Below are 13,259 nucleotides of genomic sequence, written 5' to 3'. Positions count from 1 at the left end.
GATCAGCAATGTAAAGGGGGAGCAGTTTCAAGTTTCTGGGTGTCAATATCTCTAAAGTTCTGCTCTGGGCCGAACATACTGATACAATTACAAAGGCTATATTTCATTATAAGTTTGAGGAGAACTGGTATGTCACCAAAGGCACTCATAAATTTCTATAGATGTACAGTGGAGAACATCTTAACTGGTTGCATCACTGTCAGGTATGGAGGGGCCACTGCACAGAATCAGAAAAAGCTGCAGAAAGTTGTAAGCTCAGCCAGCTCAATCGTGGGTACCAGCCTCTCCAGCATAGAGGATACCTTCAAAAGGCAATATCTCAAAAGATGGCATTCATCATCAAGGACCTCCATTACCCAGGACGTGCTCTCTTCTCATTGCTACCATCAAAGTGGTGCTACAAGAGCTTGATATTAAACTTGATTCTGAGCCAACATACCACAATTCTAGTTTAAAAAGAAAACCAAAATATGGTGGAAATCTAACAACAGTGATAAGAGGTGCTGAGCTGTGTTTTAAATCAGTAGCTTAAAACAGTAACACTTGCTTTTTCCTTTAGAGATGATGTCTGATCTGCTATGTATTTCCAACACTTATTTTATTTCAGATCAAGAATTTGCAATGTTTTGTATTTATTAAAAAAAACTGTTGTAATCACAAGTCAAGGTAGAGTAATTAATCAGTTTGCAAGACTGACAGAAAGTATCCCATTCATGAATATTTTAAACCTGCTTAGAAATATAATTCTCAATGATGACAACTAACAAAATACATATGCAATTCACCAAGATTCTTTAAATATCTGAAGCTATCAAAAGATTATCCCTTCTGCATTTCAAACCTTTGAATATTTAGATATTGTCTTTAATATCACACAGACCTATATTCTAGCTCAAAATTCAGTTTCATTACTTTGAAAATGACAACTAATTGCTTATGAGATAATGTACTGTATAACTGTAAATTCTTGAATAAAGCAGAAACCCTGTATCAATACTGCAAGATAATAATTTGAACACTGTCTGAAATTAAATCTAACATCAAACATACTCAATACCAACTGAATGCATTGAATGTAACAATTTCTTACCTATTCCTCAACTGACATTATTTTGATACTTTCACACACAGAATTTAATATTGGACTTTACTGAAACCAAGCAAACTTGAAAGCCAGAACATTGAGATTACATTCTCTATTATGTTGCTGGTTAGCAACAAGAAAAGTGGTAGGATGAAAGTGCAACTTGAACATTATGTGGTTTTGAATCAAAATTCAGAACAATGACTATTGAAGAATTACATTTCTAAATTCACTTAAGTAATACAATGAGTAGCATAATTCTTTGGAATATGGTTTTTAATTTGAGTTTATGTGATGAAACAAAAGCTTCCCTTTTTCTTATAGCTGTAAAGAACCCAAGTAAATTTACTATAAGTTGTCACAGATCAGCTCCCAGGAACATAAATCTACTGTATAAAAGTGCTTCCAGATATTGGAATGGGACTCTCACCAAGAGAAGCTAAAAGCATAGCCAGAGGCAGGAAGCAGAGAAATTCACATTTGGCCAGAATAAAGTGCTGCTTTTGAGATTAAACTACATTACTCAAGCATTTTAGAAGATTACTCCATTTTATCTGTGATCTTATGATGTGAGGAAAATGCTACTCAGCATCTACACAAATTAGTAAACAATATTATTCGGACTGAAATTTAACTACAATAAACTTACAAAACATTCTACCACCTTTCAGAATGCCACTAAGCAGGCCCTTACTTAAAGCTGAACAATTTTTAAACGTTAAAAGCCTCTGGAATTAAGGACTGAATATGGCCCTCTGTTGGTTGAACTCAACCAAGGATGTTGTGTTCTCGCTGTCTACATTGTCTGTGCTGACTAGACCAACGGGAGAGTGACAGTCTCTGTTGCAAAGGTTGCATCTACAAGTGACCTCAACTCTGCTGGAGTTGAACAGTTCCTTTCTATGAGCCGGTCTGTCTTCTGCCGCTTTCAGGAATTTTTCTTTGCCTGACAATGTGTAGTTTCAGGGTGTTTCTCCCCCTACCATGGTTGGCTACAAACTCCTCCAAGGACAATGTTGAAGTCCAGCGTCTTCATGTCCTGCCCGCAGATATCTTTGTAGTGCAGTTGTGGGCGACCAGCTGTTCTCTTACCTAAAGTCAACTCACCATACATCTTTTGAAATGTCGCCATCCTGCATGGGCAGACATGACTGAGCCAGCACAGCCTACATTGCCTGAGCAGGGTATACATGCTAGGGAGGCCGACAGGACAGAGAACCTCACATTGGGTACACTGCCTCTCCAAGAAAAGCCCAAGATGTGACAAAGGCACATTAAATGGAAGGCATTGAGCCTTCCCTCCTGCTTGGCATATGTTGTCCAGGTCTCACTGCCATACAGCAGCATGCTGGTGACATAAGCATCATTTATGCTGCTATCTTTGTTTTGACTGAGAGTTTAGAGTTCTCCCAGACATGTGGTGAGGCAGGCAAGAGTTGCTGCAGCCTTCCTGATGCACTTGTCAATTTCTGCACCCAGGAGGAGTTGATGGACCTCAGGTATGTGAACTAATGAACAACATCCAGTTTGTAGTTATCAATGGTAATGACAGGTGGTGCTTCAATGTCTTGTCCCAAGATACTTGTATTTTTCAGGCTGATAGAACAAATTCTTTACAGACCTGGGAGAAGTAATCCATCAAGCTTTGTGGGTTGTGACAGCTGCATCATCAGCAACAGTATGTCTCTGATCACAGCCTGTGCACTTTGATTTTGGCTCTTAGGTGGGTGATGCTAAACAGCCCACCCTCTGATACTGTGTGAAGATAGATCCTCTCTGTCGCAGTGCCAAATGTATGCCTCAGAAGGGCAAAGAGGATCCCAAAGAGTGTTGAGGCGAGAACACAGCCTTGTTTGCAGCTGATTATGTCAAAGGGCTTCAAAGAGCTGCTGTCATACTACACAGTCCTCTTCATGTTATTGTGGAAGGATTTGATTGTGTTCTGTAGTCTTGCCAGACAGCCTACCTTAGAGAGAATCTGCAAGAGCTCGTCTCTGCTGACCAAGTCAAGTGCCTTGGTGAGATCAATAAATGCAAAGTAGAGGAGCTTCTTTTGTTCTCTGCACTTCTGGAGTTGACGCCAAGAGAAATCACATCCACAGTTGACCTTACAGCACGGATGCCACTCTGTGACTCCGATAAGATACATTTAGCCAACTTCTGTAGGCGGTCCAATTCTCAGGTGAAGACTTGCTAACAACACTCAGTCGCATCTCTCGTCTTTGTTTTTGTAGAGGGTTATGTTCTTGGCTCCCTCATATCCTGTGGTACAGCTCTGTCCTGCCAGCACTGATAAGAGAATTTCATGAAATGGCATGCAGTGCTTGATCAGGTCTGGGGGAGTCCCATCATTGTGTTGTGCTTTCTCCAAGGCCAAGCTGCTGATAGCTTTGCTGAGCTCTCGGGTCAGCTCTGTATACAGTTCTTTCATTGTCAGTGGGCACTCAACAGCGTCCAGGGCTGAGTTGGTGACAGTGTTCACTCTGCAGTAGAAGTCAGTAATGTTCTACTCATCTCTCCATCTGCTTGTTCCTGTGATTACTTCTCCACTGATGGACCCAAGAGGGGCCAAGGGCTTTCTTAGTGGCATCATATATATCCCTGATATTGCCTAACAGTGTTGCTGTCTGGATGTCTTCACTGAGCTGCATCCAGTACTGGCTGGTGCAGCACCAGGCAGTCTGCTGAACTTTACTTCTAGCAGCCCTGAGAATCTGCTGGTGCCTCTCAATTGGCGAACGCCTACACTCAGCATGTATGTCTTTAATTACAAGGGGTCATCTCATCGGATTTGACCTTGAACCAGTCATTTGTTTGAGGTCTTCCTAAAGGTAGCTAAGGCAGTGCTGTAACTAGTATTCTGCAGAAGTTCCTTTTTCTCTATGAGAGTTTCCAGGCTGATGGGCATTCGGTTCTTTCTCAATGGACTTAGCAAACAGCACCAGCAGGCCTGGGTGAACAACTTGCTGACGTCAATGAGAGGGTTCCCTTCTTGTTTAGTGTGATGGAACTTTTTTTCATTGCAGTCTGATCTTGCAACACATCAGCAACTGCTTTGTGTCACAGTCTGCGCTATGGTAGGAACATGTGAAAAACACACTGCCGAGGGAGGAACACCTGACTAGAATCAAGTCCAGCTTATGCCAGTGTTTGGAGGGAGGGCATCTCCAGGAAAAGTTGTGTTGAAACTTAGTCTGGAAACATGATTCGGTGATAAGTAGATTCTATAGGTGCAGAACACCAGCAATTGCATGACCGCTCTCGTTCATCTTGCCCATGTCAAAGTGACCAAGGCAAGAGGGCACCCACTCTGGCATTAAAGTCACCCAAGAGAACAAGATATTCCTTGCTGAGAGTCTTTCTGATGATGACTGCAAGGTTCTCATAAAATTCATCCTTTGCCTCAGATGAGGAGCACAGCATGGAAGTGGACACTGACAAGAGTAACCGGACTGTTAGTGGTGTTGAGGTGAAGAGTAAGAAATCGCTCAGATCCATCATCTTCAACAATGTGTTCCACAATGCATAGTCTACTCCATGCTGAGAGCCCTTCCCTTTCCAGAAAAAGGTGTATTCTCTCTCCTTTAGTGTGCTCAAGTTAGGGAGATGCGTCTCCTGGAGGATAGCTATGTCCACTTGAAGTCCTCCTTCATTACAGCTGTCTTACTGACATTAGGGATGTCTTGGAAGTTATCAGAGAACCCAGTTATCATTGTCCAAACATTCCAACATCCCAGTTTTAGAGCTGGTCTCTTTCGTTACTTGTCTTGTCTGCTGCAATGTTTTCAAACTGCAGTTCAGACAATACCTAACCCCTATGCACCCAGTGAGGATAGTAGAATGTAGCAGGACAGCACCTTTTTGACTGAGGGCTGCCCGGCTTAAGGCGGGCAGTAGCTGTCCAGTGAGATCCAAGAATCTCTCCCACTGTCGGAAGGAATCTCTGGCGCCATGCTCACGTCAATCAAGTGTAGTAACTTACAACTGGTAACTGCTGCTTCCCGTGTTGTGTCAACACCGGGAGACGAAGCAGGAAGTCTCTCTCCTGAATAGAGTCGACACTACAAGGTGAAGTTAATACTCAAGCCAGGGCATTACGATATGGAGAGCAAGCTGTTGTCTATGCAGCAGGCTCACCTTCTCTACACAGTTGATGAATCCAAACCAACAGCACAGAACAAAACAGTTTGGCACCAGTGGCGTTGCAGGAGTTGGCAGTCAGCATTGAATTCAGTGTAGTACTGCCTGAGTGACTCCAGCTCCAGACTTTTCCCTCAGGGTTTACTCCAGAAGACTTCCACGTAAGTGGTTATAGCCGCAAGGACTGAATACAATGTACAAAAAACCATACGGCAGTAGTTCTGAGTGCAAAATAAATAAGCAGTTTTCCTGCATCAACATTTTATACATCTGAGGTGCAATTACCTACAGCATTCCTGGAAATAATCTGATTCATAGCCATTTATTCACTCCAAAGAATTCAAATACAATTTACAAACATTGGTATTGCTACCATGCTCTTCTGCAAGAAATCACTAGTGTGAAAAAAATTAGTTAAAAGTATTACCAACTTTTAAATCCAAATTGCTCAATGGTTGCTTATTTTTAATACAATTAGTATGTAGGTGGTAGCCACAAAATCCATTGCCTTAAAAAAACACCTAGCGTCAGAGATAAAAAACAATTTACTTTCAAAGAATAGGATACTGAATTGTCAAATAATTTGAAATGACGATTGTAAATTACAGTGCAGTATGAATTTAATAATTATGCAATTCAAGGGGGATTCTTAATTCATTTCCCAAGGAAAGACATTGCGGTGATCTACTGAGGTTCTTAAATGCAAATTGTCCACCAATGGCTTTCACTTCAAATTGAATTTTCAAGTGATTACTGCAGCCAAGAGATGAAGCCATTAGCAACAGAAGGAAATTAAAGAATATATTTCAGATTTGTCCACATCTACAAATCACTCACACAGACACTTAAAATGACCCTTAACCTCTACTATTGAAACCATTACTATCTTGTTCTAGTGCAATATCAGTATTACAAACAGTTTTAGCACATATTCTGCAGGGAAGAACCATTAAAATATGATCAGATGAGTGGATGCTTGCCCAAAAGTTTAATAGAACAGTAAAATGCACTTTAATGATCTGTTCAAGTATGTAAGTGTTTTGTGTATTAATTTGACTTCACTGGTCAATTAAATGAGGGTAATCCACCTAATAATATTAAGACTCCAGAGGTAAGAAGAGTTGCCAAAAAACTGCAATTGTCACAGCAGCTTAGTATATAGCCTACATCAAACATTTAAGGTATTTTACCGAACTACAAACACAAGGCAGAACTAAAATTCAGAAAGTAAGTGGGTTGGATACCAAAAATTATGAACCCCCATAACAATACAGTGAAACCCCGGTATAACGCGATTGTTTGGGTCCATAAGGTGTCATCACGAAAAAAGTGGGGTCGTGCTAAGTCAGCGGTGTTGTTACTATAGAAATTAAAACACAAATTAATTTTTAGTAAAGCTTTTTAATACACAAAACAACAAATAAAAACATTCAAGAATATTAGCAATCATCATTTACAGATTATTTCTTAAAAAAGTAAACGAATGTTCCTTGCTTGAACGTAGCATGTCACTGGGTGCGAGCAAAATCAGCTTCTGAGTTGGAGGTTTTTTATGTGGTCCACTTCCTGGGTCTCCAGCCAACGGAGGCTAGCCTCGAGGTGTTCAATGGCTTCAGACACTTTTGGGGGTGGGGGTGGAGACTCTTCATTATCATATTCTTGTGGCTCGAGAACCGGTACACTTGCCTCCGCCGGTGCTATAGTTACATTACGGACAATCTCGGCACCCGTCAGGTGCTCATATGTTGGGCATTCGTCGGCAGAGTACCACTGGTGTAGCTCTTCTTTGTTCAATTCGGACAGCTTCTCTGCCTCACGCACATCTTCCTCTGTGAAGCCGTACAAATCTGGCTCGTCATCATCTTCCGTGGTGGATTGACGTGATGAAAAGGCTGGCCCCAGACTCTTCTCCCAGCATTTCTCTACACGTGACGAGCTGACTTCTGCTCAGGCCTTCCCACCTAAGTGGCAAACTTCCTTCACGTTCAGGCTTTCCAGATAGGCTTCAAGCGTTGTTGAGTCGTCTACAATCCTACGAGTTAATTCCCGCCTGTAATTCTGCTTGAACACAGAGATGATCCCCTGATTTAGGGGCTGGATCTCAGGTGTAGTGTTCTTGGGGAGGTAAGAAACTCGGATCTTTCCGTCACGGCTTACTAGGAAGGCAGCTGGCGGATGAGCGGAACAGTTGTCAAGCAAAAGAAGAGCTTTGGGTTTTAGCTTTTGCTTATGCAAATGAGCGTGGATGGCAGGGACAAAAGTTTTGTGAAACCAATCCTCAAAGATGACACTTGTCATCCAAGAATTGCTGCTGTGCGTGTACTCCAACGGTAATGACTTCATGTTGACATGGTGGAAACAGCGGGGCGAACGAGATTTGCCAATTATGAGCGGTTTTAACTTATGTGTTCCAATCTTGTTTACACAAAACAACAACGTCACGCGATCTTTGCGTTGTTTGAACCCCTCACGTCAGTGGACATCATCTTTGCTAGCCAGTGTACGGCCTGGGATCATCTTGTAGCAGAGGCCTGTTTCGTCACAGTTGTACACTTGTTCTTCCACGTAGCCACCTTCTTCTAAGAGAGTTTTTAGTTCAGCTGGGTATTCCTGGCATCGGCACTGTCAGCTGAGCGAATTTCTCCTGATACTAACACTTGTGAAATCCTGTGACGGCATTTAAACTGGTCTAGCCATCCATTGCTAGCTGTGAACTGTGAGGTTTCTCCATTGATCTGCTTGTCAAACTTCTCGGCTTGAGCTTTGAGAAGAGGACCGGAAATTGGAAGGCCTTCTGAGCGAGCTTGAACGAACCACTCATACAGGGAGTCATCGAGGCTGACAACTTTGGCTGTCTTCAGACGTTTGGCTTTTAGTCCTGCTGCTTCTTCAACTTTGCAAAGCCACGTGCGTAACTTTTCTTCGTGAGATTTCCATCCACGAAGTGTTGATTCCAGTATCCCGAGGTCTCGTGCAACTTGAGTCTGAATTTTTAGTCTTGATCACGTCAAATGCCTGAAGCTTATCTTTCAAAGAAAAAGATTTTCTTTTCCAGCAGTTTGTTCCATTTTGAGTAAAAAAAAAGGTCCAATGACTCTCACAAAATGCTGGTGGAACGCAGCAGGCCAGGCAGCATCTAGTCGAGACCCTTTGTCAGGACTAACGGAAAAAAGATAGTAAGAGATTTGAAAGTGGGAGGAGGAGGGAGAGACCCGAAATGATAGGAGAAGACAGGAGGGGGAGGGATGAAGCCAAGAGCTGGGAAGTTGATTGGCAAAAGGGATACAAGGCTGAAGAAGGGGGGAGTATGGACTGACATGGACATGGATGGACGTGGAGTCCAATGACTTTTATCCAAACTCGCGTTAAATCGGGGCGCATAAAATCGAGGTTTCACTGTAGTAGATTCAAAAGCCAAAATATGTATCTAACATTTTTCCTATGAATTGCAGAACTAGTTTCCCCTCTCCCTTTTAGTAATTGTTCTTTCCTGTCAGCCTCATGGGCTTTTGATGCCACTCACTGCAGTACTATAGAGATACAGTTACAATATCAAATGATTTTTGTATAACTTTTGATTTATGGACAAAATCGACTTATGGATATCTGTAAAAAGCGAACCAGCTTGTTTTCTGGGGATGGCCTACACAAGTGCATAATCACGAGAAAAGCCAAAAAGACTTGTGTTTGTTCTGCAGTTCAAAAGCTAAGAAGCAATGCTAAGTTTGTACAAAGTGCTGATCTGTATATTTTCTGATATTCACGATACAAAAATAACAAAGAATTTGGCAGAGTTATGTAATGACAGAGTTCTCTTTGAACGAGAAGTCTGACTAAATGATTCTTAGCATCATGTAGGCATTTGACAGTGTGAATATTGCTTCGGCTTGTTAACAAGTTCAAAATATGTTGCGATATATTCTGGACCAGAGCAAAGAATTTGAGGAGAACCAGTAGCAGAATTCAGGAATTTCTTTGTAGTTACTAGATCCACAACCAAAGGAACTGTTTCAAACAGATAATACTGATACACTGGTATGGAGAAAAGAGATGGCATGAAGAAGGAACAGAGTGAAGAATGGGAAAAGTTAGTAACAACCACTGGTTTGTGTGGTGCACGCACAATAGTTTGGGTGAGATGGACTCAATGTCATGTAGCCTATTCTATGTAAATAGCCAGCACTAATTGATTGTATAGTCCCGCAGCTGTCACCTAACTAAACAAGTACATAAGAAATAACTTTGAAGGACTCATTGAAATGACTTTTGAAGACAATCTGCTTGATTTAGTTTGTTATAAGCAACAACTTGGATTGTGTCTAGTTTCTTCAGAGCTAAAACACCAAAGCTGACCTCCAAATTATGAAAACAGAGTTTAGTCCCGAGAAAATAAATGTAGTAAAATCAAAGGCCTTTCAAATTAAAGAAACAAGCAGCTAATTTCTGCAAGCTAAATTATGTGAATAAATTGCCCAGTAAACTCTCTATTTCAAATCACACATGTTCTACTTATAATCCAAAATTACATTTCCCCAAATTTACTAGTCTAGATATCTTACAACATGATATAAATGATCAGAATAATTGAATTTGCATAAACTCAGCCAGGCAGTAATTCAGTAATGTTAGATAATTATTGTGGAAAACCTAACAAACATTTGGAAAGAACAGGCAGTTGCAATTCAAGAGCATGGAAGATAATATTAACCTAATCAAATGGGTTCTCTATCACACATTTTCCAATATGGGATTCTATCAGAATAAAAAAACATACTGATTTTATATTTTGCTACTAGTTTATTGAAAATAAATTTTATTTGTTTTTAAATATTTCATGGTCAGCATTTACATCCTCATCATGTTTTGCACTTTGGATTTTCATTAAATTTATTAATATTCACTTAGGACAAAAATAAAAATCCAGCATACTAATCTAACTCATAATGAAGAAGGTAAACTACAACAAAAATAATGAAACCAATCATTTGGGATGTTTCAATGAAGGCAAAGCACCATCTAATCTAGGAAGAATAAATAAAAACTGCAGGCACTAGAAATCCAAAACAAATCAGAAAAGACTGGATGCACTTAGCAGGTCAAGCAGCATCAGTGGGAAAAGCAGCACGATGGACATTTCAGGCCTGGCACATTTAGCAGAACTGGAGAAATGAGAAAACAAGCATATTTCAAATTGTAGAAAGAGGGAAGAAGAGGAAGAACAGAAGGAATACCAGTAGTAGTAATGTTTCCAAGGTACAATGACTTTAAAAAGAATTGTTACAGATAGAAAAAAAAGAGCAGAGGCATAAATTGAAATGGAAAGTGTGACACATCTGGAGAAAGAGATAAAAAGAAAGAGATAGCTTGTCTTAAGTTGTTAGATTCAATATTTTCCCTTAGCCGGCCAGTAGACCAGATCAGCCCCAAACTTTAAGGCAAATGATCCCGGGTTCAAATCCCGCTGGCTTCCTGCACCTTTTTCATCCGTGTTGGGTTGAGCATCAAGCTAGCAATTTGGTCTCATGAAAACAGACAAATGCTAAGAAACTGGCAAAAAAAATGCTGTCCGATGTGCCACAAGGTGCAAGAGAAGAACAACAATATTGTCCCACAGCAAAAAAGGACGCTGACTCCTGTTGGTGCAACTGAAAAGACTCAAGACAGACATCAGAGTGGGAGGAGAGATCAATTGAAAGTAATACAATTGCTTAAAAGACTGCTCTACGATAATAAGCACATTAAACTCACCTATTCTTTACATCCAATTTGTTATGAGTGAAATCAGAGTGCTTCATTTAAACTACATCACAATTTATCTGAGGACCAGAATCAAATTCTCTCAAACCAATTAAAACTTTAAATCAAATGGCATGGAAATCAGATTAATGAATTATATCTGAATAATGTAATTGTGCACATAACAGGAGACCATCATGGACAATTTAACAGATGGCTGACCAAGGAATGAGTTGTTCAAATCTTTACAGTTTACTCATAGTCATTTGTTATTTATCGCATGCTGCATAATCAATTTGTTTTTCCATTAACATTTTAACTGACCAGAATTACTGTCAGTATGCCAAGAGTGTTAAAAATGTCTGGACTAGATGAAGGTGTAGATTAGTATTAAATGAACAACATTTCTCTTAAACAGTTAATGTACATTTTCCTGTTTCTTTTTGTCAAGAGCAGTTACAATGATTTGTCAGCTATGGCTAAAGGTAGAGCTGTACCTACAAGAGACACTTAAATTTGTGACAATACACCGAGTGGAGTTAGCCATGAACCACTTAGGACAAAGGTCAAATAAAAATGACAATAACTGATAAGTAAAGTTTTGAATTGTATATTAGCATTTTAAAACTAGCTAAAAATATTATTTGAAAAACTATACACAAAATTTATTATCTGTAATTCAGGCTCTGATTCACATGATAACCTCAACTGTTCTGCAGTCTCACTCAAGGAGTTATATACTGAGAAGTAGTCCCACAATACATCAAATGTGAAGGGAATTTGTTTGTGAAATTCTTAGGAGCTGAAGTACTTAATCCAGCAGTATGGAATATAGCTGCTCCAGTAAAGAGGATTAAATGTTATTTGCTAAGTGACTTCCAGTGAACAGAGAACTAAGAGTAGTTGCAATAACTGCAGATCACATACAGGGAGTAGAGTATCAATTTATATCCAAAACTTTTTTTTAAAAGCAAACTTTGCAATAACCACTTTCTCCATAAAGAGCAGGATTTTGTTGAAACAGTCATGAAAAACCCATTTCACCCTCGTAGAAGTGTAATGATTCTGAAGCTATCAAACCTTAAATGGTAAGAACCTTCATTTTACCTTTTCCCTTATTGTTCTGGAAGCTGCTGGATCCATGAGGAGCAGCAGGATCTTTCCTTAACCTCTTGTTGGGGGGCCTCACACTGGATCTTAAAAAATGATGTTGATCTGGGCTGGTGGCAGCTGCTGAAGTATCTTCTCTCTTTGTGCCGTGTTGAGATCTGCAGCCTCCTTCTTCACTCTCCCCATCTCCTTCAGCACTCTCCTCGTCTCCAGATCTTTTGCACACTCTTCTCAGCCCTTCATCGCTATTCACCTCCGCACATTTTGCCGTCATTCTGGAGAACACAAAATAAGGCAAAAATCAGTAAAATATATACTTTAAGGCATTTTTATTTCCATATTTCTAAAGCCTCACAACTTGCAACTGTAAACATTTTTTCCAACATGGCCGCCGTTGTTTTTCTCCTGATCTCCGATCGCTGTCCCGCAATCACCCGCTGAAAATTTTGTTCTCCTCCGCTAGTTTGGGGTCCTGAAGCTGAGTTCCTGCCCCAGCCGGAGAGGGAAAAGGGTTTTCTTCGACTCTTGAAGGTGTTTGTGTTGAGGGAACCGCAGTTTCTCGCAGCGTTAACGTCTTCCTCCTTCCCCTTGAGCTTCACTCCAAACCCACGACATGTCGGCCGGGAGCAGCTGAAACCTCCACACACTCGGCCAGAATAAAGCGTCTATCCCTCCTTTTCCTACCCATTTTGGCGGTCCTCGGCTGCCGAAACTGTCTTCTTCCTTCTCACCATGGGCACGGCCTGTTTGTGCAGGGTCTCAGCGGCCAAAGGTTCATATTTCCAGCTTCAGAAAGTGGCTGCTCTCTTTTCCCCACTCTCCTCTCCTCGGGCTCCAACTCCCTTCGCCACAAGGAAATTACAAACACACCCACACACAGAAATATACCCCACAACCCCGAACTTCATGCCAACCACCCGCCAGCAGAACCAGACGGACACACTGCACCCCTCTTTCCAGCACCTCAGCAGCTTTTAATCCAAAACATAAATGTCACCAACTCCACTCTCACTCCTCTCCCTCTCTGAACTTTGCTCGCTACGTCACCACAGCTGTTCCCCAAACTTCAGCACAAACTGCCTTGGATAGAAACGCATCATCATCACCAACATCAAACCAAAATGTATATCTATTTAATCGAATAAGGTATCGCCTGTAAGAATTCATTAAAACATATTTATTAAAAATA

At 40.8% G+C, this 13,259-nt stretch overlaps 1 protein-coding gene across 4 annotated transcripts in view; it reads right to left on the bottom strand.

Moving 5' to 3' along the window:
- The window catches only part of cramp1 (cramped chromatin regulator homolog 1), a 99,164-nt gene that overhangs the window by 83,928 nt on the left and 1,977 nt on the right, over positions 1-13,259 (bottom strand). For 2 of the 4 annotated variants that reach the window (XM_072268912.1, XM_072268909.1), the window contains exon 2: positions 12,068-12,345. In XM_072268912.1, coding sequence (XP_072125013.1) covers positions 12,068-12,344 — 277 coding nt within the window. In that variant the 5' untranslated portion in view covers position 12,345. Of the gene's footprint in view, positions 1-12,067; positions 12,346-12,754; positions 12,929-13,033; positions 13,117-13,259 lie in introns of those variants that run through there. The other 2 variants (XM_072268910.1, XM_072268908.1) reach the window with 2 other exon arrangements.

Source organism: Mobula birostris, chromosome 9 (genome assembly GCF_030028105.1).
Source record: "Mobula birostris isolate sMobBir1 chromosome 9, sMobBir1.hap1, whole genome shotgun sequence".
In the NCBI taxonomy this organism is placed as follows: Eukaryota; Metazoa; Chordata; class Chondrichthyes; order Myliobatiformes; family Myliobatidae; genus Mobula; species Mobula birostris.
This window is presented reverse-complemented; position numbering and strand designations above follow the sequence as displayed.